This window comes from Aedes aegypti, chromosome 1 (assembly GCF_002204515.2).
Source record: "Aedes aegypti strain LVP_AGWG chromosome 1, AaegL5.0 Primary Assembly, whole genome shotgun sequence".
Taxonomy (NCBI): domain Eukaryota; kingdom Metazoa; phylum Arthropoda; class Insecta; order Diptera; family Culicidae; genus Aedes; species Aedes aegypti.
Window position 1 is genome coordinate 212,895,062 of NC_035107.1, and position 26,698 is coordinate 212,921,759.

The 26,698-nt window shown below is 37.4% G+C and overlaps 1 protein-coding gene across 1 annotated transcript in view; it reads left to right on the forward strand.

Moving 5' to 3' along the window:
• Positions 1-23,586: 23,586 nt before the first annotated feature.
• Positions 23,587-26,698, forward strand: part of LOC5576294 (general transcriptional corepressor trfA) — a 74,428-nt gene continuing 71,316 nt past the window's right edge. The window contains exon 1 of the mRNA XM_001662534.2: positions 23,587-24,044. Within this exon, the coding sequence (XP_001662584.2) occupies positions 23,821-24,044 (224 nt within the window). The 5' untranslated portion in view covers positions 23,587-23,820. The remainder of the gene's footprint in view (positions 24,045-26,698) is intronic.

Here is a 26,698-nt window from a genome sequence, read left to right on the forward strand (position 1 = left end):
ACCAAATATAAGCAGCATGCTCAAATTAATTTTTATGAAAAATTGAAAAAAAAAAAAGAGAAAAAGTTTTTGAAAAATGTCTTCCTACTTTTCATTTGCCCCAAAAGTGGGGCAATAATTTTAAAACAAACAACGTTTTGAACAACAATTTTAAAACAAACAGTTATATTCACGATTTCTATTAGCTTTAACGTTTGTTAAGGCTTCCCAATGAACAATAACATAAGTAACATGTAAACAAAGAAAATGTTATTATTTTCACTTGAATTTTCTTCTGTCAGTTTGTAGCAGTCAGGAATTTTGTAAATAATTTTGTATATATTTTGTGTAAATAATGTGAATAGAATAGGTTGTAAGAACATGCAGTCTTTAAGAATGAATTTGAATTTTGAAAAGTATTCCCTTAGCGTAGGCGAACGAGCATTAAACAACTTGCAAACGCTTCCCTAGGTCGAAGCTATTCGTTTTCTCGATAAGGTGGGAAAGGGAAGGCAGCACGACTAGCATACAAGTTGTCCAATGTAACTGGGTAGTCACGACAGTACACGAAGACTTTCGGGAAATGACGTACTTCCGGGTACGTTCGAGATACACTTTCCCTTATCTGAGGCTTCACAGACTCGATCATTTCGTCCGTGATCATCCAAAGAGTTGGAAGTGTCCGCGTTTGCTAAGTTAGTGTTTTCGTGTGCCAAAGTAGGTGTTAGAAAAGTGATGTTAAGTATAGTTAAATAGTTAAATTAATGTTTCGTTCTAGTAGTAGGCCAAAAAGTGTGCGTGAAGAATTGTGTGTGCGAAGGTAGAAGCTAGAACCTAATAATCAAGGTGAGAATTTGTGCTCTAGATGTGCTCTTTGTGCCAGTGATGTTAGGGGTACGGGTGGTCTCTCACCGATTCTCTGAGTGTCGTCGTGCGTATACGGTTATGTTGCGATAATAGGGTTTTCCCGTTTGGCCGTTTTAGTTCGTAGCCAGCTGGAACGATCCATAAATCCTTTCAAGGAGATTAAATGGACTCGCCCTCAGGGAAGTCTCATCCGGGCAATTAGAAATTGGACGCGTGGTCTCCCTAATGGAGTGGCGCTTAAGCTGCGTGTTTTTTGAAGCGGATCACCCTGTTGGCTACAAGTTATGTTAGTTGAAATGATTCGACAACATTATAACTGCAACATTTCCAATGTCAGTTCTTACATTATAGGACAGCAATGGCATTTCTACTATGTAGAATTTCCACCGCTCGTTATTTGTTTTTGAGACAGTCGAATATGACGTCGGGAACTCTTCGGGAGAAATCAAACGGAATCCTTCAATAACGTATTTAGAATCTTTTTTATGTGGATGGAACTATACCCCATTTTTATGTTTTGCACTAGCTTACATAGACATTCCACGAGATTTCCGTGTGTTCTCTAATATTGCAACTTTTCAGTCAACGTCTTCCTTTTAATTGGCTGCTCGAAGTAGACATATTAATATTGTAATGTTTGGCAACATCTTTTAGAGAAGTTCCATGATTTCTAATAGCTTTTAACGCTTGAGTATAGTGTTTCTTGAATTATCGGCACATTATGTTTTTCTATGATAATTGCGAACCATGTTTACTTATGGCTGCTTGAAGAGAAAACACAAATTCAATCTCTAATGATAAACTTTTCACTTGCCCCACCTGATAAGAAAATTGACGGTGTTTAAATTTAGTTATTTTTAGGTCTACATCGAATTAATACTAAAACTTTTTTTATTGCGGTTTGAAACTGTCACAGAGGACAACTAAGAAGTGGTACAGGAAATTATTTTCCGCAACTTTTTTCCACTGAAAATATTAAAATAAGATTGTACGCCGCCAACTTCTTACGGAGTAACAGTTGACAGGTTAACAATTTTTCGCTTTATTATGCAAAATGGCTGAAAAATCTCAGAAATCTCTTACCTATCGTAATGTTCTGAATGGCCTCAAAGGTTTACGCATGAGTTTAAAAGGTTAATTCACATATTCAGTAAAATATATCAATTGTTTTCGCTTACCCCATTTACCCACTTACCCCGCGGTACCTTATCTAACAAAGAGGATAACATTAATCGAAAAACAATCAACGGAAGTAAGTGAATGAAATAGATTGATAAGAAAAGAAGTTCTTCATTTCATTTTTTTACAGGGCTTTCAGCACGTTACAGAAGTGAAAATATGGTTCGATGTGCGTTCTACCCAAAACTTATGTGTTCATCTTATTTAAAGAAATGGACACACATCCCAGGACATGTAGGACATTCATTATACATTCGTTTAGTTTGAGATGGTTTTTAGCCATGCCCCCAAAAATATGTTTATTTTTATACAAAAACTGCAATGAATTATTTGTTTGTATCGGTAAGCATGTAAGTCTCTAGGACAGGCTTTCATTGAGATGAACGCATCGTGGAGGAATATTTCAGGAATATTTTGGCAATTCTACTCACTAAGCTTATATTACAAATTCCGATGAATTTCCACTACAATCTCAACAGTTGAACAGTTTGGTAGTCCAAATTATCATAGATCCGCAAAATTTCACAGATTCCGCTGAATTTCTCAATTAGATCAAGATTATTGCCTTTACACAAACCCCATGAGGTAAGAGTTTTCATTAGACCAGTTTTATAGGAACCAGTATAAGTGAAAAGTGTCCGTTTCTATAAGTTTTCAATAAACACAGCCTGTGCCTCATTTTCGCCACCATAGAGAAGTTAATATTCCACTTTTTTCACTATTGTTGGCTTTGAAATTCACCAGCATTCACGAATCTTCATTTCGTCATGAGTAAAGTTAGTCAGAAAAAAATTGCTTACGTCTAATGGACCTATGCACGAGTTAACTATTTGACGTTTTAGCGGTGCCGTGTTATTTATGTGACCATGGGAACCAGTGAATTCGGCACCGCTCAAACGTCAAATTAGTGAACTCGTGCATAGGTCCATTGCGTTAGTAAATCATTACTCAATCAATTGAGTGATCTCAAGATCTCAATGATTTGAAGATGATCGAAAGATAGAATCTTTCCAACGCGCTCTTGGATTGATCTTTCCACCAAGCCTGTGTGACGACGAGTACCCCTCGGCTCGTTATGGTTGCAAAACACCACAGGGCGTGCAAGGTGATCCGTCATGCGAGAAACTTCTATGAAAATGAAATGTCAATATCAATGAGATTGCGGTTTCGGTAAGAGTAGGTGAAATTGATAGTTCCGTAAAAAGAAAATCTTGCCTTTCGGAAAACAAACTTAATTATTGAATTTGTGAAGGGGTTGTGAACTTAAATATAAGGATAAATTAAAAACTACAAACTTTGAACTTATTCTCTTATAAATTCAAAATGTTATTCTAGTTGCAATATCCCTGGGCAAAGGCACAACCTTGTGATCAGCTTGACTGCTGTCAGGTCTCGGGGCTTAAATGTATCTTTACTCTGAAGAGAAAGATGCACACTAGTGGTGCCAATGGTGATAATAATCAAAAGTGTTTTCTAATGAACACTATTGATTAGCATCACCGTGAACCGATACTTTACGTGGTCTATGATGAAGCCGTCCTTGTTTGTTTTTTCTATACGTTTTTTATTTATTCTTCCAGACACTCATCCGGTAACAGTTTAATCAAAACCTCCTAACATTGAAGAAATCGTGCTGAACAGGAACACGCATGGCCGTACAAGGATACATTGTCTTTTCAGTCTTGACGAAATTTAAATCTGAGGAAGGTCCCAAACGGACCGAAACGTTGGACAAAATAAAATAACAGATTTTAATTTTGTCAAGACTGAAAAGCCAATATATCACCAACAAGGAACTACAGTCGAACTACCAACGGTACAAGGATACAACAGAATCTTATTAAACCCGTTTCTTTTAATAATAATATCACTATTTACTAATTTACTAATTATATCATTCTCTTCTCATCAACAAGCGTCATTTCAGGATTAGGTTTTTCATTATAGCATTGAATATATTATAAGAATGCCGTAAGACTAAAAAAAAGTGTGACTAATCGCTATCCCTATTTATAGGTACCCGTAACCGTGAATAGGAATAGTAACTCATGAGAAAAATACTAGGATATAAGTGAGTACGATCTAATCACTAACACCCCCAACACTGAAAAGGTAAGCACATATCATATTCCATTACCCTGAAACACCAAATTATCAGAGATTACTACAATTTTAATAATCTGATAGTGTCGGTTAGAGTTTCGAACAACGTCAAGAACAAATTCTTCTTATAATAAATCCTAGTAATGACATATTATCGGCGCGGTAAAAAAATAGAAACAGTTTATTCGCCGAGGTTGAATTTTTGTAAGTGTAAGGGATTATAGTATAATCTGTACTTGTGATTGCTGTGCGATGCGCTTCATTGTTGCAGGACATTGTTCTCATTATTATACGGCCTTCAGCCCTCGGCGGGATCACATTAAGAAGATATATGAATAATTCCGTTGCTGGTTTTGATCATGTTACTAAGAAAATAGTGATAATGTGATAATATAGTGAGATGACGTTATTGTGTCGAATAATTATGTGTGGTTAATGGTAGTAAGCTACTAAGATTGTGATTATTAGAGTGATGATAGTTTGTGATATTTTGAATATTAGTGATATAAGAAACGAGAATCCTACTTTTCTTTTAATGAAGATAATGATATTGAGTGTTGATGTGATTTGTTTATTACAGTGATTATTTTTAATGAGAAGTTCTATACTTTAAACTTGATGAAGCAGTAGTATTGTGTTGTGGCTGGGTTATAGATGTGATGTTAATAACAAAATTGATATAGATAATGGTGACGTTGTTAGTAGAAATTCTGTTGATAATGAAGATGGTGATATCAATACCAGTGAATAGTGCTATGAAGTAATCTAATAGTTATCAAGTGAAGTGATAGTGTGAAAAGAACGTTTCCCACCTTCTACCGTAACCTTCTGCGACAGATCGCAACAGTGTCTTCTTGGAAGCTATCTTTCCGTGCACGTCTGGTGAACTGCTTCAGAAGGATTACGTCCTCTTTACTATCTAAAGTCTAGTTTAGAGCTTTGGACAGTATTCACTGTATGGCTAGCAACATATATAAACAAAAATGTTATTCTAGTTGCAATATACGATCACAAATACTTAAAACTAGTTAAAACTAAAGGAATAGTACGGAGAAACTGTTAAAATCGTAAGTAAAATTTGTAACTTAAACTAATTAAAACATTGAACCTCATGCAATAAATTTATTACAGCTAAAGCTGTCCCAACCAACATCGAGTTTTACTCACGGGACTGCTAAGAGAAAACAGTTTCAACAGCCTGCTTTAGTCATAATTCTATAAAAGCTGTTCGTTTAATGTTTATTTCAACAGTCGATTTCAAATTAGTATCTTACATATATACAGCGTTCTCCTCAATTTTGAGGGCCCCAAAATCGAACTCCGCACCGGGCCCCAAAAACCCTAGCTACGCCACTGGGTCTTAGGAGAATATTGTAAAATTTTTGATAGATTTTTGACGAGATTTGGGTCAGTTTTTATCAAGCTCCATTACTGAATTGTTCATGCATATGAAATATGATAACACATGATTTCGTGCTTACCGCTGTAGAAATGATGCGTTTCGATATTTGTTCAACAAACTTTGAATGGTTTGCCACTTTAAGTGTCGACATTATTTTCTTCTACTTGGAAATTGTACATACCAATTGAAAATATTATATTCAAAGGCGTTCTCACAAATAATTGCTTATCATGGTCTAATCGCTTATCAAAGTGAATCCTGTGACCCAACGATCCTCCCAATTAACAAACACCCCCCCCCCTTTGTGGAGATGCAGAGGCAAACACGGTCTCCAAATAGCAAAAGTTATGCACTAACATTCCTTCCCTCGATCGCACCTGACTGCAAGGACGTGGCCGGCGCCGTTATCGACCTTGTATAAATAGAGGCACTGAATTATGCACACTGTAGAAGTTTATGGCCAATCCCAGTCGAACTTCTAGTTGATTCTTTGTGCATCTTCACTGACCTCGGTCAATCACGGAATAGCAACCATTGATATGTGTAGTCAGCCTAAGCTAAGCTAAGCTAAGTTCCATTACTGAATTGTTCGCTATTTGATGAACCCTATCTGTGTAAGATTCTATACATGATCATTGGTGACTTTATATGAGATCTCGAAATGCTTGAAAGCTCCGGGGCGAGCTCGCGGTTAATTCCAAGCTTCCTCGATCCATAGCCTTTCGGTTGTCGCGCGAATTTTTGTAACGCGAGTAGTCGCGCGTTGTACTTTGTACAACACGCTTGGTTTTGCGAATATCTCAGCAGCCTGATTACTTAGAAAGATGGCGTCTTCGGCAAAGTTGTTCAGTGGCTCAAGGGCTATCATTGATCGAGTTAGCTGATTTTAAATTCTGCCAACAGGTGACGCTAGTGAGCATGAAACATTTGTTTTGCAGATCTCAGCAGCTTGATCACTTAGCAAGATGGCATCTCCAGCAAAGTTGTTCAGTAGCTCAAATGCTTTCTTTGTTTAATCCTTGAAGTTCGAGATTAGCTAAAATAATGATGATCTTTGAGCTACACATCAACTTTGTCGAAGATGCCATCTTTCTAAAAGGTCAGGATCCTGAAGTATTCTCAAAACAAAAGTTTCATGCTCACTAACGCCGCCTGGTGGCAAAATTTTGAATGAAATAGCTCGAACAATGATAGTCCTTAGCTTACTGAACAACTTTGCCGAAGATGCCATCCTTCTAAATGGTCAGGATCCTGAAATATCTGCAGAACAAAAGTACATGTTCCATGCCCACTAGTGCCACCTAGCGGTTAAATTCCAAAATAAATGAGATACCATCAGATAGCGCTCCACCTCCAGAACAACTTTACTGAAGACCCCACACGGTGCTCCAATTACCGTTATTATCAAATAAAATATACCATTCAAACGGCAGTCAGCAGTTGATTCCTCACGTGGTTCTGCACCTCTGGGCCGATTTTGAAAAAAATCCTTAGACAGAATTTTGAGTTACGCCCTTTTGAAGTTTATATGATAGAAATCACTTAAAATATGCCATTTTTACTTGTTTAAACAAAGAGATTATACAAAAAAATGTAGTTTTGATCTTTTATCTGGTTTTAGATATTGAAAAATATTTTCATAAAAAAAATTCTAGACCGACATTTGAAAAGAACCAATGCTATGTTTAGTTATTACTTATCAACCAATACACGAACAATTACATCTAACAATCTAACGCCTGATAGTGATTTTAGGAAATTGTCCAAAGCATTCAAATATGAATGAATAATTCTTGGACAGGATATGCAGATACGCCCTTTTGAAGTGTATGTAAAGAATATTGCATGGTGAATTCCGTTTCATCTATAATCAACAGTTAGGTGCATACATAATCATTACACCTCTGCGGTTGTTCTTATTTCATTAAATTTAGCAAGTCGCACAAAATTTATACGTACACATATTGTCTAGATTGACATTATAAAAGGGCCAAAGTATAATTGAAATATATACACATCAATATAGCTGAACATCAAAGTTGATCGCAACATTCGAACATAACATATCTGTATCTACATAAGTATATATTCAATATTCTATTCAATTCTATATAATTCTTTTCTATTCTAATCTGTTCTATTCTATTCAATTCTACTCTACTTAAATTTGTTCTATTCTGATCCACCCTACTTGTTCTCATACATATTTTTACAATTTTTCGATGTTTGTTCGACTTTATAGCGCTGACAGGTTTGTGAAACAGCGCTATGCACAGACTCCGATGCCAGCTCATTATGTCAGCCTCGACCAGTTGAATTACAGAAGTCTTTTACATTAAACATGGTGATATGATATTTCGAAGATTTTGTCAGACTCTGCTCTTCCCAGCTCTCGACAAACTTGTTCAAATTACCTTTAAAACGAGGATCCAGCTCAAATGAAAAGCATTTAATACAAAATGCTGAAGTTCCTTAAAATACATAAAAACTATCATATATAAGTTGAAACCCTTATTTGGACTTACTGTGAAATAATAATTCAAATCTTCATTTTTATGGATCATATGAGTAGCACGCATTAGGAGTCAGAATCTGTGCATAGCAATTTTTTAAAGAGCTGGGAGCACTAAAAAGCCGTACAAATGTCGAAAGAGCACCGTTCCAATCTTTTGCGCGCAGTTGTTAATTTTTACAGTGTCCATTTGTAAAAATAGGTATAAGAACAAGTAGGGTTGATCAGAGTAGAATTAATTTAAGTAGAGTATAATTTAATAGAATAGAACAGATTAGAATTGAAGTATGTATGTATGAATATCTATATAAATAAAAATGGAGTGGTGTTTGTATGTCACGAAATGGCTTGAGAACGGGTCAACGTTCTAACGCAAGTTTTTCACTGTTGCACTCCACAAGCGATGCGACGTGTTCGTGTGAGGAAAAAGTTCTGCAAAGTCTCCGGAATAATCGGGAGAATGTGAGAAGACTAATAGGTCATTTTGTATGGGGGATTTCTTGACGTTTTCGACAGCCTACTTGATGGCAAGACGAAGTTTGCCGGGACCACTAGTATAATATAGAAAAAGATAAGTGATATTCGAGTGTTTAGGTCAACTTTGATACAGTCATTATTCAGCTATATTTAAATGTGTATATTTCAATTATACTTTGGTCCTTTTTCAATGTCAGTATAGACAACATGTGTACGTGTAAATTTGGAATCGTTCAAATATTACGTAACGAGGAGGTTCGGTAGTGTTACGGTTCATACATTTTCCATACAAAAGCTGTAACGTGGTGCAAGAAAGGGGGTCTCAAATTGGAAAATTATGCGTTACATTTGAATACAATTTGAATCATTACTTCTATGCAACTTGCTAAATTGAATGAAATAAGAACAACCGCAAAAGTGTAATGATTATGTATGCATCTAGCTAACCGTTGATTACAGATGGAGCAGAATCCACCATATCCCATATTCCATATTCTTTCCATACATTTCAAAAGGGCGTATCTGCATATCCTGTTCAAGAATTTTTCATACAAATTTGAATGCTTTGGACAATTTCTTAAAATCACTATCAGGCGTTAGATTGTTAGATATAATTGTTCGTGTATTGGTTGATAAGAAATAACTAAACATAGCATTGACCCTTTTCAAATGTCGGTCTAGATTTTTTTTTTATGAAAATATTTATCAATATCTAAAACCAGATAAAAAATTAAAACCACAAAATTTTATTATAATCTCTTTGTTAAAACTAGTTAAAGTGGCATATTTCGTGTGATTTCTATCATATAAACTTCAAAAGGGCGTAACTCAAAATTCTGACTAAGGATTTTTTCAAAAATCGGCCCAGAGGTGCAGAACAACGTCAGGAATCAACTGCTGACTGCCGTTTGAATGGTATATTTTATTTGATAATAACGGTAATTGGAGCACCGTGCCCCATGTTTCGAAATTATCTGGATTTTGAGATATACCGATTTAAAATTTCGGTCCACTCATTATTATGCGACTTCTATGTACATTTGTTGACAAAATGGGTGGATCTTGGGATATCAGTGTGGATCCCAGAACTCCAGTGTGAATTCTGGTATTGTAGTGTAGGTGGATCGTAGAATTTCATAGTGGATCTTTGGACTGTGATGTGAATCGTAGAGTGGATCCTGGGATTCCAGTGTGGATCTTGGGATTCCAATGCAGACCCTGAGATTTCAGCCTGGATTCTGGTATTCCAGTGTGGATACTTTGATAACAGTGTAAATCTTGACATTAAAGTGTGGATCCTCATAATGGATTCTGGGATTCCAGTGGAGATCCAGGGATATCCGAGTGGAGTCTGGATTTCCAGTGTGGATCCAGGGAATGTAGCGTGGATCGTAGAATTTTAATGTAGATCTTGGGATTGTTATGAAGCACAAGATTTCAGTGGATTAAGACAGGCATCCTCGGTTTCCGGCGTGATTCCTTAGATTCCCATGGGGATAAGATAATCTAGTGTTGATTCATAGACTCCAGTGTTATTCCTAGTGTTCCAGTGTAAAATCTGGTATTCCAATGTTAATACTGGGATTTGGACCATGATATTCCAGCGTGGATGCTGGGATTTCAGTGTAAATCTTTGAATTCCAGTTTGCATACTGATATTCGAGTGTAGATCTTAGGATTTTAGTATTGATCGTCCAATTTCCAGAGGTCCAGTATGGATGTTGGGATTCCAATGTGTATGCTGGGATTCCAATGAGGATCCTGGGGTTCCAGTGTGGGTTTTGGTTTTACAGTTTGGATCCTGGTTTTTCCAGTATGAATCCTAAGATTGTAGCGTTGATCGAGTAATTTCAATGTGGATCCTCGGATTTCAGTGTAGGTTTTAGGATTTCAGTAAGGATCCTAGTATTCCAGTGTGGATTCTGGGATTCCAGTGTGGATCCTCGAATTCCAGTGTGAATCCTAGAATTTCAGTATGGATCCTACAAAGCCATGTGGATTCCAGTGTGGATGCTGGGCTTCCAGCGTGAATACTGGGGTTCCAGTGTAGACTCTGGCGTTACAGTATGGATGCTGGTATTCCAGTATGGGTTTTAAGTTTGTAGCGTAGATCGTGGGATTCGAGTGTGGATCCTGGGATTTCAGTGTGGGGTTTGGTCTTTTAGTATGAATCCTGGGTTTCCAGTGTGGATATTGAGATTCCAGTGTGATTACTTATATTTCAGTGTGGATCTTACACTGTGTATATTCCTGTTTGGATCCTTGGACTTCAGTATGGATCCTGGGAATCCATTATGATCCTTATGTTTCAATCTATAGATCCTTATGCTTCAATCTGAATCCTAGGGTTGATGTGTATCCTTGGATTCTAGTGTGGATTGTGTTACTTCATTGTGGATCCGGAGTGATTTTTCAGTGTTGATCTTGGGATTGGAACATGGATTCCAAGGTTAACTTTGGGATTTCAGTATGGATCCTAGTATTCCGGTGTAAATTCTCGGATTCCAGTGTAGTTCCTGGGACTCCAGTAAAGGTCCTGGATTTCCGATGTAAGTCCTAGGATTTCAGTGAGGATATTGAGATACCAGTGGGGATTTTGAATTTCCAGTGTGAATCCTTGGATTTCAAGGCGGATCCTGAGATTAAAGTATGGATCATGGATTTCTAATTTGGATTTCGAGATTCCCGTGTGGATCCTAAGAGTTCAGTGGGAATGCTGTAAGGTCGCTCCAAAACTCGCTTTTCGCGGCGCACCAGCTTGTTGCGAGCTCGCTTGAGGATTAACAAAAAAGCGATCCGACGAATGGCTGGTGCGCCGCGAAAAACGAGTTTGGGAAGCTATGCTGTAAGGGTTATGTTGAAATGCTGAGCAAATGTTGTGGAAATACTACGGAAATAGTGAACAAATTGTTTGATAACACATTGGAATTTTTGGAATTCCTGTGAATGCCATAAAAAAATCCTCTGGAAATTCTAAGAGGATCCAGTGTGACTTCGGAGGGAATCCTGTGAGAGTTATGTGGCAAACAATTAGAATTTCTGGGAAAATCCTGAAGAAATACCCTGGGAATCATGTGAGAAATCCATAAGTCTTTAGGAATATTTTGGGAATTGTGTACAAATACTGCGGGCATTGTGAGAATCCTATCCTATCCGAATTCCTTGTGATTTCTATGAGCATCCCGTTGAAATTCCAATGAAAATTCTGTAGGAATCCTAATATTCTTTAAGAATTCGGTAGGAATCTTGTTTGATTTCTATTGGAGTTCTGTGAGAGTAATATGGAAATTACTTGGGAATCCTACTTAAGCCTCTGTGGTTTTTGTTACGGCAAAATATTACCATATTCGTTGAAATTTTATATGGACGTACCTCGGTACCATTTAATACTAACGAACCTGTAGGTTTATAAAAAAAGAGAATTCGACTAGGGTAAATTATGTATTTTGGACAGGCTAAGGATAATGTCTTTGAACGGCGATCGATTAACTATTCAATGGTTTCTTAAAAAGACGGTCATATCATAATGTTTTAAGAGTTTAAGGGGTCTATTTTATAAGTCGAGTCGATCAAAATGACTCGACTAGATTCACTGTCGACCGAAAAATTCGCTCGACACAGCTCTGTCACTCGAGTTTTTCGACAGTTGTCACTCTATGTGACTGGATTATTATGGGAGTCGACGGGTGACATCTGAAATATGCATGCTTGCTTTGATCGACAATGAATACAGACGAGTCACATGAATCTGCTCGATTTACAAAATAGGCCCCTAAGGGGTCTATTTCATAAGTCGAGTCGATCAAATCGACTCGACTGGAGTCACTCGTGCCTATTCGGCGTGTGAGTCGAGACGAGTCGCTCTCACCGCGAGTGACGTGAGACGACTAATGTTAATCAAATGGGAGCGAGTCAACAATTGTCACCTCATTCGACTCGTCTCACCTCACACGCCGCGCAGAATAAGCACGACTGTCGACCGAAAAATTCGCTCGACTCAGCTCTGTCACTCGAGTTTTTCGACAGTTGTCACTCTATGTAACTGGATTAATATGGGAGTCGACGGGTGACATCTGAAATATGCATGTTTGCTTTGATTGACAATGAATACAGACGAGTCACATGAATCTGCTCGATTTACAAAATAGGCCCCTAAATGTGACTTATGAATTTTTTCACTTATTGGATGTGTATATTAGTGATAATCAATAATTTCATTTAATGCATGCAAATATCATCAGATCCACGAAATACGCCTGCAAGTATGCATTCTGTAATCTATTTTGGACACCACCTGATTTATGCCTTATATACTCATGTTAAGATTTTAGATGAACTTAGCTTCAATTTTAGACATATTTTATCATATTGCCGCCTTTAAACTTTTTATGAATGCCAATTCTGAGCGCTATTATTGCATTTAATGTATGTTCTTGAAATGTACATCCTCTTGCATTCGTATACGATAGTGATAGGTTTCACAGATGTTCTGTTGATACAATTTACAATTTTGATATTTTTGAAGCCAATTTAGAATTGTTATGAAAATGGCCATCATTAATAAGTAGCATAGTGTATTAATAATGCAATACATGATTTTCCGTACATAAATTCCTCATCATCTCATTGTAAATGAGCATAGAACGACCAGCCTTTCCAAATTATATGCAAGTCCAAATTATATATGTTACCCTACTACGTCTATGATCGCGCAAGGGATAAATCTTTCTTCCTACGTTGTGTTTGAAATGTGCCTAGATACCCCCCCCCCTTCCGGAACTACATCAGGCTACTTCATCGGGGGAGGGCTGTGCTCATGCACTTCGTCAATTCAGCCTCTAGCTGTTCTGCTAGTTCGCTGTTGTAGCTTAGTTTCGACAAAAACGCTGCTCACTACGACATTTCTACGGTGTCTCTGCGACTACTTGCTTTGTCCAATAGGGTCCTAAAATATTCAATGAAATCTTGTTTTTATTTATTAACACGAAAGAGCATGTTACTGCAACCACTTTAGCAATTTTTTCCACTCAAATATCGGCTATATTAGGCTGATACAAATTTTAAATTTCTTTTATGTCCGAGCCCATTTGGAAGGTACGGGAAGGTACGAGGTGGGGGGGGGAATAGAAAAAGAACAAAAACATAAAAAAAAGTTATTTTTTCGAATTTTTATTTTTAATGATCACTGTTGAACTTTTATCAAACGTCCTCTGGATCATTATTTTACTTATTTTTTACTTTAAAAATTGAAAAAAAACCTAGCTGATGTCAAAAAAATGATGAATCTTTTTTTTTCTTCCATTTCATTTTTTTTGGATTTTTGAAGGGGGGGGGGGTTGGCCTAAAAGAAAATTAATATTTGTATCAGCCTATTATTCAAACTTTAATTTAAAAATTTGGTCCATAAATGAACCTTGACACTTATGATCATGTTTGACGCTTAGTCGACAAAAACACCACAGGGCTTTAAGTTTTAACACTGGGGTTGTTCCTATCTGTCATTTCGGAAGGGACATTGAATACAAAATAAACCCAAAATTTAAGTTTAACGCAAGGGGTGTGACAAAATCTAAAGAAACAAAAAATGTGTTTGGCCTTAAACAAACGAAAAACATTAAACAATTGATTAAACATGTATTTTTGGCCTAAACTTAAGCGTTTGGCACTAAAATTGGGACCCCATTAGTCAGAGCCCTGTTGAACTTCTTCTGGACGCTCATGTGCGCTTCGTTGCTCTACGACGACTCATTCTCCGCTGCTGCTGTTCGAGCTCTCCTGGTTGACCAGTTGGATGCCAAGGTCGGTCCAGCGATTCCGGTTGGACTATGACTTCCGGTTCACTGGCGCTACGACGACCCAAAACTAGTTTGTGACGATTGATGCTACTCGGCCTAGTCCCCGACGGTGGAGCTAGCCTACTCCGGCTACGCGCTTCTTCATGCTTCGATACTGGCCGGTGGAGTGCCGAAGTCGGCCCAGCGATTCCGGTTGGAGGATAGCTTTCAATTCACTGGCGCTCCGACGACTCAAGCCGGTGATACGCTACGTACTACTCAGAGTAGTCTCTGGCGGTGGATCTATTCTACTCCGACGGAGATTTCCCCGATGGCGGAAGATCTCATAGCCATGAGCCGAAACGTACCTGCCAGCTTCTCTCGGTTAAGTTTGGGTCCCAACGCTGCAGCCTAAGCCGGGACTCCGTACCTCAATATAAACGATGATATGGTCGCCAGAAGACGCCTGGTACCGGGTACCCCCGTTGGTTTGACCACGTTTAATCTGAACACTTTTTAATCTGTACCCCACTAATTTGCACATCGTTCAGATTAAAAATGGTTCAAAAGTCATTCAGCTCATGGAACGGAGTAAAATTAAATGGAACGCAGTGGAACGGAACGCAGAATCAAAACAACAGTGAAAAAGGTAACCATGATGAGGTACCGTTCAAATTAGCGGGGGTGCACGGTACTGCTTCTTGGTCATCCAATGTTGGGCATGATAACCAAGTAACCGATAAGCCGTAAAGTTTGGCACCAAGTCGGTTCTATAGTCGAATAAAAGACATGGCTAACAGGGCTAATAGGAACTATATCGTAATTAAGGGTTGTTAAAAAGCCACTTTTGGCGAATTATTTGGCTGGTATACTGCCTACTCGTACCGAGTATCTGAAGCGAGAGACGTCAAAATTTTATAGCAGGTTGGTTGAAGAAAGAGAAAAAAAAAGTTTGTTTATCTCCTGTACTTTTCTCTCTTTCTTTGACCTGTTCCAAGTTATTTTTTTTGTTAAGTATCTTAGACTCGAACTGATGTTTTCTAGGCTCCTATTAGATAATTCGGCCCCCTTTTCCATCTGCCCCATCTATGCTTTTATGAGTTGCCTTGCTCAGCATCGTTTATAAGGTAGAGAATTATTGGAGGCTGGAAATACCAGCAGTTTAATTTGGATTAATTTGTACTTCATTGCAAAGGGAGTCAAAAAGGAGTGTAAAATGAAGTACCGGGTACCCCCGTTGGTTTGACCACATTTAATCTGAACACTTTTTAATCTGTACCCCGCTAATTTGCACATCGTTCAGATTAAAAATGGTTCAAACGTCATCTACCTCATGGAACGGAGTAAAGTGAAATAGAACGCTGTGGAACGGAACGCAGAATCAAAACAAAACAGTGAAAGAGGTTACCAGAAACGCGTTTCTAGGGTGACTAGATGTTCAAATTAAAAATGAACCCCGATGGTTTGTATGAGGTACCGTTCAAATTAGAGGGGGTGCACGGTATGGGGAATGTTTGGGAGAATGAAAAGTTCGAAATGACCGTGAAAGTATCAAGAATAATTGCTTGTATTAAGAGCCAGTTCGCGAGAGCCGCAACCCCTTCTTGTATCGATGTTCTCCGATCAGGCTGAAATTTTCAGGGATTGTTCTTCTATATAAAAGAAGATGTTTTGCAAAATTTTAGATTTTTATAGTAGGGGGAAGTGGGACAAAATGACATCCAATGATTTCATGTCACTAAACATGCAAAATCACAAAAACTGATAACTATAGTAAAAGTACACGGATTGTGTTGAAATTTGGCATGATTACTCTACGTTATATAAACTTTTAGATTGGTATGGTATTTGGATTTTAAAAGTACTTCAAATCGAAAAAAAATGAGTTTTTCATAAAAATTTTAGTGATTTTCAAATCGATTTTTTTCTTACCAACCGAACTAGGTCAAAAATCTAAATATGACGTTTTGTAGGGCAACTCATGGGCTTTCATTTGAGGTGTAATCCAGATATGCCGTTTCAAAAATTTTCGAAAAAATATTTTTTTTCGGGGTAGTGTTTGAACTTGAGCCATTTTGCGAGTACCGCCAACCCCTTGCCTAGAGAGGTTGTATTGATGTTCTTCGATCGAGCTGAAATTTACAGGAGTTGTTTTCCTATATAAAAGAAGTTATTTCGCAATATCTCAGATTTTTATATTAGGGGGAAGTGGTACAAATTAACCACTAATTATTTAATATGAAAACAAATATACAAAATGAATTAAACTGCTATAGCTATAGTAAAAATGCACGAATTTGTTTGGAATCTGGCATGTTTACTTTACGTTACATGAACTGTAAAAAGGACATGATATTTGGATTGGAAAAAATGTTTCACATCGAAAAAAAAACTGTTTTTTTCAATCATTTTTTTCTTATCAAATCAACTTATATTTTGTCAACCGAACTAGGTCAAAAAACTAAATATGTTAAGTTAACTCAAGGGCTCATAGGCGGTGTACCGTGGTGAATCAAAATAACCGGACATTCTGATAATATTTACCAAAAAAAATGCTATGAATGTTAATATGTTTATTTTAATTCTTTACTTGTTATAAACATGATAACTTATTTTACGCGCGTTTATAATGCACATTGATAAATAATTAATAAAAATGAAAAAGTTACTCCAGACGTGGTGTATTTTCCGTGGTGAACTTGTATTAGTGATAGTGCCAACGAATACACCCACAACTTTTATACAACTATATTGAATGAAAAATATGCTTTCTATATAGTGATTGTAACAAAATTATAAACAAAGTTATAGTTTAAAAGTTTAGTGACACCACTTTGCAAAAATATGATGTAAATACAGTTTAAAATAGTATAAAGAGGTTGTCCGGAATAGAGCCAAATATTTTTTAAATCCGGACATTGTATTGGAATCGTATGTTTAAATGCCGTAAGTACACAATTTTCAAATTAAACTGAAATAATACTTTGATCATTATCAACACATGAGTAATATGCAATATGAACAATACTGTGCGTCGTTCAATGCGGATTCATTGAACCAATCAGTGATGATTGCAGTTTAAACAACAAACATGTCTGTCCAAACAACTAAATCACAAACATTGCTTACTTTTGTATTTTTAAACGAATACAGAACACATGCATTCCACAAGTTATTAAATGCGTGTTATTTAGTTGATTTTGAAAAGCTTTGCATGGTGCAATTTTACAATTTTATGTTGAAACAAAGTTGATCGGATTTTGATTTGAAAGTGTTTGAATTTATAGCTATGATTTGCTGCATTTTTCGTTGTAGTGTTTGAACTTAATCAGGTAACCACGTTACAATAAGCACAATTTAAAGCTTGTCAACTATCTCATAATAATCTATAGTTTTTCAATATGTTTTCATTACTATTCAAAATGGAACACATTTGGCAGAACTACATTTTTCATAAGTTAAAATTGAATCAAAATGACTCAATTAGCCCGTATTCATTAGTCTCGAAAAATACACAAAGTCATAAGAATTACTGTAACGTTTAAGTTTTTTTTTGTAAAAATACCTAATTTTCGTGAGAAAATGCAATTTCACTCTTTCGTGAAATTTGTAAATATCAAGGCCAGTAAAAGTCAAAATTCTATTTAAGATATAAACTGTACAATGTCTCATAACAGCCATATGTGCAGTCAGTCTAAACTTAGCTCAACTCAATTATTTGCAAAATGATCTCTAGCAAACATACCATCATATAAGGTACACACATATGTGGCCCTCCCAATCGAACCCATCAAAACATTACCCAAATTGATAAAATGTGCTAGTTGATTCTCAACCAAACAGCGTGAGAAGAAACAACGCTTACTGCTGACTGAAAACATTGGTGCAATGCCTTATTTATTTATTATTTATTTATTTATTTTAACCAATAATTTTGAAAGAGGGAAAAACACCTTTGAGTGATTTCCTTTCGAAATCTTTCTTAAAGAGGCACAAAACCTCTTTATCTTTTCTTATAACGTTACAAAACAAAAACAAAACTAAAACTAAAGGCTCATACGGTAAAACAAAAACCATAACAGAGCCATATACTGCAATATAATGTAGATTTGAGAGTGTATTGATATCTTGAAAAATGCAATGCCTTATAGTTATCCCTATAATCACTTTTGCAAGGAAATGACATTTCTTTCAGATATGGCAACGGCAACACGATATGATAGGAGGCCTTCACATGCTGCTCATACCGTCAAAACAGTTTTTTTTTCGATTTGAAACATTTTTCAATCCAAATATCTTGTTTATTTTGAAGTTCATGTAACGTAAAGTAAACAAATTACATACAAATTCGTGCATTTTTACTATACCTATAGCAGTTTAATTCATTTTGTATATTTGTTTTCATATTAAATCATTAGTGGTTGTTTTGTAACACTTCCCCCTAATATAAACAACTCCTGTAAATTTCAGCTCGATCGAAGAACATCAATACAACCTCTCTATGCAACGGGGTTGCGGTACTCGCAAAAAAACTCAAGCTCAAACACTACCCCGCAAAAAAATTTTTTTTTTCGAAAATTTTTGAAACGGCATATCTGGATTACACCTCAAATGAAAGCCCATGAGTTGTCCTACAAAACGTCATATTTAGATTTTTGACCTAGTTCGGTTGGTAAGAAAAAAATCGATTTGAAAGTCACTAAAATTTTTACTAAAAACTCATTTTTTTTTCGATTTGAAGTACTTTTAAAATCCAAATACCATGCCAATCTAAAAGTTTATATAACGTAGAGTAATCATGCCAAATTTCAACACAATCCGTGTACTTTTACTATAGTTGTATCAGTTTTTGTGATTTTGCATGTTTAGTGACATGAAATCATTGGGGGTCATTTTGTCCCACTTTCCCCTAATATAGAAATCTAAAATTTTGCAAAACATCTTCTTTTATATAGAAGAACAATCCCTGAAAATTTCAGCCTGATCGGAGAACATCAATACAACTTCCCTTGGAAAGGGGGTTGCGATTCTCGCAAACTGGCTCTTAATAATTCCAGGCGTCGTAAAGTAGATCGCAGTTCTTGGAATCCAGATGGCCTCCGGGACCAATACAGCCTGAGTTTCGCACTGTAAAAGGGCTTCCGTCGTTTCGGAGACCATCAGGAATCAGAAGATCATGAACATGCGCAAGTATTTTTTGATAATCATCCATAGCAACGATTATCCTGCTATTTAATTTGCATCAGTTCTTATTTTGTAATTCTGAATGAATTCAATCATCACCGGCTTTGTTTTGGGTGAATTTGATCCGATTGACAGCCTTGCAACAGCATTGACAGCCGTTGTATGCGGCTTGTGGGCACAGGGCTTACAAACACTGCGGTATGGCGTTATATACGCATATACGGCTAATTTCAGTGCTCGAAGGTGACAGTGTCTAAAAGCACTTGAAAATGTTATATGAAGCCTGTTGGCACTGAAAACCTGTTGAGCGGCTCATATGCCGTCTATGACAGAGCTTATTGGTTATCTGGGTAGCTACGGTGTTAGCTGCTTTCGCTGCCTTTTCGCAGGCATAGTCTACGTGGCTGTTGAAGTTTAGCCTGTCGTCAACCATTACTCCAAGGTGCTTGAAAGAGCGCTTAGATGAGATTGCGTGTCCTCCGACGTTGATCTCGAGCTATTTAACCGCTATCGATCGCCGCGTAAACATTTTTTGTTTTCAAATTTTGGTTTCATATGACAAATTTATGAATTTCAACCCGATTCCTTGTGGCGCATTTTCATAAGGGGTTCCTATGTATTCCGATAGTCCATTTGCCTGTGTGTAGTTTTCATAATTTTCGAATAAACCTTGTTTTGTTATTTTCATTTATGTTTACATGTTAATACCGTTACGTTATGTTTGTCACAATGTATTGTCGCTTTTAAATGCGCCATACCACCCTTAAACATTTTCGAAAATGGTAAAAGTCTCGATTACTGTTTCAAATCAACGTACGTAACTTTCATACGATTCTGAGAAAATAATTAGGAAAAATCCCAATCTGTCTTCTAAAACTGTTTTAAAATGTACTCTCTTTTTAACATTTTTTAGCCGTGTACTTCGCCACTACTTTCCACAAAAAATATGACAAAATGATAAGCCGTTTTATTCAGTTACTTACGACGTTTTCGTGTAGTGTAAAATCGACTCAAGTAGTGTTTTGTTTTAAGGGGGCAGGATCCGTCATTGATTTCAGAATTTTCAAAAGCAGTTTTTTCGTTCAATATCAAGAAAATTTATAGGAAAATGTGTTCACTGTATTCTATTCTCCAATCGAAACACAGTGAACACATTTTTATCGAATTATTTTTGCTTTCGAACAGAAAAACTGCTTTTGAAGTTTCAATGATGACGATGATTACGATGACGGCGCGTTGAACGTTAATTCGTGGTTAAGCCACTTTGTCTCTCCATACAACGGAGCGGTGAAAGTAGCGCTTAGGTTGCGAAAGTTGAAAATGATACGTCCACATACATGTCTGTAATACGTCGTTCTTAAATACGGAAATTAAACATAATAAAAGTGAAAATCGAGTTAGTTTAGAGCGGAACGTGTAGAATTTTGTCTGCAAACCACGTAGGATCGATAAAGTAAGTTGTCTCCCTACAGCATGTATATTGCAGCCCCGGAGCGAAAATTCGTACGACTAGACCTCGGTGATCCGTTTCCGGTTCATGAGTATCCCGAACCGGTACGAACAGAACCAGCTAACGTCGAAGATGGAATAATGTCTGTGGAAGAACATCAATCAAGCTCTGAAGATGAAGAATTTCTTGATCCCATTTTCTGATGTGACAAACTTTGCGCTCCCTCTCGAGTCACAGACATTGAGGCGCAGCAGACGGAGCGCTATCCAAAAGGCAAGGTAAACGATTTTTCTTTTCTTTCCGTGTAGAGGACTCTCTTCTGATAGATTTTCAGACAACCATCCCGAGTCTGATGTCTACTTGTACGCAGGAAGCATCATCGACTTTCCTGGACCCGTAGCTAGTGACCGGCAGCAAGGACTTAACTTCATGGGAAGCCGGATGAAACCATCAACATGAGGCAACCGGAAGAATACTCCATGGGAGGGCCAAACACGGTGAGCTTAATAAAACGGAGCATATACGGGCTCAAAAAATCCGCACACGTGTGGAATCGCATCGATGCAATCTGCTGTGCCGCAAAGATTCCTGTCTATACGTGCAGAAGAAAGGAAACACACGTACGTACTACTCTATGTCGATGACATGTTAGTATGTGATTTGCAGAACAGAGGAGGAGTTCAAGCCTATTCATCAAGCGTTGAGGCAACATTTCAACAGCACTAGGAGATGTTAATCATTTCCTGGGAATCGAAATCGAGAGGGATCCTCTCGAACATCACTCAATATCTGAGTCTCATCGGTGGTCTGCAGTATGTAGCAGTTCATATTTGGCCTGACATAGCAGTGAACGTTTCCATTCAGGCTCAAAAATCAAGCTACCCGACACCACTGGGCTGGCACGAGTCCAAGAGGGTGCTCAGGTACTTGAAAACGACCAGTAACCACAAATTGCTTCTAGGATCTGCAACTGACGGGCTCCAGATGTATGCAGATGCCGATTGGGCTGGCAACCATCGGGATAGAAAGTCCAATTCCGGTTTCCTTCCGACTCGGGGGTGGCGTCAAGGAAACAATCCTGTGTGGCGCTGTCATCAACGGAGGTGGAGCTCGTTGCTTTAACCGAGCCGTGCAAAGAGCTAAGCAAGTTGAAGAGGTTGATAATCGATCTGGGTGTGAACGGGTGAAGAAATTCCAGTTCCAGTTATCATATTCGAAGACAACCAAAGCTGTATGCCTCTGGTGGAAAACGGCAAAATAGAGAAGAGGTTGAGGCATATTTCCACGACACTCTTCAACGTTCGTTATCTCCAAGAGCAGCACTAAATCATTCTGCTGTATTGTCCTACCTAGTTCATGTTGGCTGACATACTGACGAAACCGCTGCAGCATCTTACGTCTTACGGCAATATACTGGGTGTCAATTGAAAATCTTAAATGTTGCGACCGTCACGATATTATGTATGTTAGATTTTGAACTAAAGGAAGGCTGCAACTAAGACAATCGACTAAAATTCAAATGCAAAAATCACTTGGCGCAGTTAACGTCATGCGGTCGTGCCTTGTATACAACCTTCTCCTATTTTTTTTTAAATTTTAGATCAGAATTAGCCTATGAGCCTCTGTGCGTGCCATAAATCCTTTTGTTCTTTTGACTTTTACTGTGCGCCGTGTGTTGGTACAGTAGAAGAATTAACCTAAGAATGCTAATGTCGCTACTGTTCGTGTTACCAACATCTAGTTTGCCACGCGCTGACAGCTTGAGTACCGGTCCTCAAAGTGTCAAATAAATTTTAAAATCATCCACTACAACATGGCATCGAACAAACAATGATAAGATACAGTTAAAGGTGATAATAAACTAATTCAGTTTTGTGAGAACAGCGTCATTAGCGTTCTACTACTAATATTTCTATTGTTTGTACTGTCTCGATCTCTCTCATGGGCTACTTCAAAACAGTGCGCACCGTAAAAGTCAAACGTTTTATAGCATGTATAGGCTCATGCATGTTATAAAATGTTGGACTTTTACTGTGTCCTCTGTTTTCAAATTACACGTGAGAGCGAGACAGCACACGGAGAATTTTATTTTTTACCTACATTTTGAGTTTGTCCAAAAATAAGTATATCAATTTATTCTACCTACTTTCAATCCAAAATCTCTCGGTATTCTTTTTCTTGACTTCGACTGTTGTCAAAAATAGAGAGCCAATGGAGGTACTTTGGCCCAATAAGCCGAATTTGGGTAAATACAACTATTCTTATGTTCGGGTTGAGGGAACACAATTTTGTGTTTAATCAACCCAAGATTGAGTATCTTTTTCTAATGGAATTAAAGGCAAACTACCTAGTGGGGACCTTGGAAATTCAGCCAAAATTACTCAACTACGGAATTGCGTTGAAAAAAAAACCCAAAATTAAGTTGAATCCCATGCACCAACACCCAGTGCAAAGTAACATTCAAAAGAACAAAAGAAATTATGGCACGTACAAAGGCTCATGTGCTAATACACAATTAGACCCAATTGGAAAGTTCGCCTAGATTATTTTCGGCGGGTTTTCCAAACCTTCCAAACATCGACTACCCACAGCTTACCTGGATCAACCCATCGCTTGTTTCCTCTTGTTCCGCTTTCCACTTTTGACAGCCGCTGTCAGTCGATTCCAGTCTTGTCTCCGCAGCCGAATTGTGTGCATCGTTTATCCGCATTTTGTGGACAGTCTTTTGCGTGTCTAAATAGAGTATTTTTTCTAAATAGTTCTCAAATTGTGAAATTTTGTCTAAAACCAACAAGTCTAGTGCAAAGAGCTTGTCTTCTCTTGTGATTATCTGAGTTTTCGAGAGATTCTAGAGTGAACACATTGTGAGAATAAACAAAAAATTAAAATCGCCATGCCTCGTAACGATTCCGCCGGAAAGATGTCCGCCGGTTACAATCCGGGGGGCAGTATCAGTGCCGACCGTGTCCAACCGGGCCGGGTTATGTTGATTCTCCGGGATGCGCTGGTCGACGACGAGCTGGTGTACCAAATCGCCCTGCAGGCCGGCGAAGTGAAAAGTGTCCACCGGCCACAGGCCAACCGGCAGATGGTGTTTGTCCAGTATGAAAATCCAGGGTAAGTGTAAATATAAAACTACCTATTACAGGGCTTCCCAACCGGTGGTCCGGTTATGAGAGACGAGAAGACTATCATTTTCATAGTAAAACAAGGATATTCGGGTATAATGTTCCTCACGATTCTACACTATTACCGCGAATTCTAAATCCCCGAACGACGCATAACCCCGAATGACATTACGTCGAATTCCAATAATGTAGGATTTTCTCAATAAATTCCTCAAAGGATTCCTCCTGGGGTTATTTCAGGAATTCCTTCAGGGGTTTCTCCAAATAACCCTTCGACGAAATTTTTTCTCGGATATCCTTGAGAAACGTATTCTGATATTTTTCAGAGATTTCTTAAGAAATTTTGTGTAAATATTCTGCAAAAAAAAAACAAATTTGTATTATGGTTAAAAAGTCAGAATTTTTCAAAAATTCCCCTAAGGATTCCAATAATGCCATCTTGGATTTATTCAAAGATCTCGCAAAAAAAAAATCACATATCTGCCAGAATTTTTTTTAAAGATTACTTCAAGAATTTCTCAAGATCTTCCTTCCGTTAGCCCTTAAAAATTTCTTCGAGAATTACAGCATTTTCTCCAGGGATTCCTTCAAGAATTCCTCAAGGGGTTACTCCTGGAATTCCACCACAAATTCATCTAGGAATGCATCAAAGATATTACTAGGAATTCTTCATGGGATTGTTCTAGGAATTTATCCAGGAATTCCTTGAGAAAATCTTTCATGGCTTCAGTAGGCGAATTCCGGCGCGTATTTTCTTCGAAGAAAAGAAAATTTTCTTGCTGGTGCGTAATGGAAGAAACTTTCTTCTCTTCGAATAAATTGTTCGCTGGAATTCACCTACAGGTTTTTTTTTTCATGGATTTCTCAAGAAATTGTTCCGAGATTTCTTCTAGGAAATCCTCTAGTAGCTTCTTTAAGAATTTCTCCAGGGATTTCTTAAGCATTCTATGTAGAGACATTTTGCCAGGAAATAATTAAGATATTTTTTGAAAATTCATCCAAGGATTCAAATCTAGGAATTAATCAGAGCTTTCGAAATCTTATATCCGCCAGATATTTCTCCAAGGATTCCTCCGATAGTTCTTCTAGAGCTTCCATAAAAGTCCTGCCTCCAAAGATTCAAGAGGCATAAAGAGCTTCAGGAAGAATTCTTCCTGGAAATTCTCTAGAATCTGCTAGAGCATTTTTGCATAGATATTTTGCCAGGATTTTTCCTCAAAGAACTCCAAAACTACCATCTAGGATTCATAGAGAAAAAAATCACTTATCTGCTAGAACTTCTTCCTGGGATTCCTCCAGGAATCCCTCCAAGGAATACTCCAGGGATTACTTCAGGGATCCATCCAAAAATTCCTCTAGCAATTTCTTCAGGGAATCCGCTGCAATCTTTATCCAGGAATTTTTCTATGAATATTTTGCCAGGGAATATTTAGATATATTTTTGAAAATTCCAGCGGGGATCCCAATAATTCCATAAAAGATTTCGCCTAAAAATCATTCAAATATCTTCCAGAAATTGTTCCACTAGATTTATCGACCATTTTCTAAAGTAATGCTTCCGGGGTTTTGACGAACTCCTACAAGAATGCCTTCAAAATTGCTCACAGGAATTCCTCCACAAATCAATCCAGCAATATAATTCCTGCCGGGATTTAAAAGAAAAATCCTGAGATTTTTCCTTCAAATATCCCTCCAGAAATTTCCCTCCAGGATTTTTTCCTAGAATTTCCTCAAGAAGTTACTCTATGAACTCTTCGTGGGATTCTTCCAGTAATTCCTCCACGGATTCCTCCGAGAATTCATCCAGTATATCCTTTGGATTCTTTAGGGATTTTACCAGAAGTTTCCCATGGAATTTTATGGGGATATTTTGCCAGGAAATAATTCAATGATTGTTTCAAAAGTTCTTAAAAGGATTCCACTAATTCCATCTGGGAATAATTTAAAGATTTCACCAAAAAAAAAGCGTATCTGCAAGAAATTTATCCAAGAATTCTTCAAGAGCTTCCTTATAAATTCCTTCAATAATGCCCTCAAAAATTCCCCCAAACATTTAGTCCAAGAATTCCTCAAGAAATTGCTCCTTGGATTCCACCACAAATCCATACAGGAATTCCTCATGGGATTTTTCGATAAATTTCGCCTTAAAAACCTTCTTCATATTTGTTCCAGTTTTTTTTCAGAGATTTCTCCAGCGATTTCTCCGAGAATTCTTTCAGGATATTCCCAACAAACTTCTTCAGAGATTTCACAAGTATTTTTTTCTAGAAATGTTTTGCCAAAAAAATAGAGATTTTTCGAAAATTCCTCCAAGAGTTGCAATAATTTTATTTAGGATTTATTCAAAGATTTTGACAAGAAAATAATCTTCAATAGAGATTCCACCACAAATTTCGACGAACATATTATTAGCGATTATTTTTCTCCAGATATTTCTCAAGGAATTTTTCTGGGTGTATTTCGCCAGGGAGTAATTCAGTTTTCCAAGGATTCCAATAATACCATCTAAGATTTTTTCGAAGTTTTCGCCAAGAAAAATTCTTATACACATCAGAAAATTCTCTAAGGATTCCTCCAGGAATTCATTCTTTTCTAGTGTTGCAAAAAAAAATCTATTCCTCCAGAGATTCATCAAGAAATTTC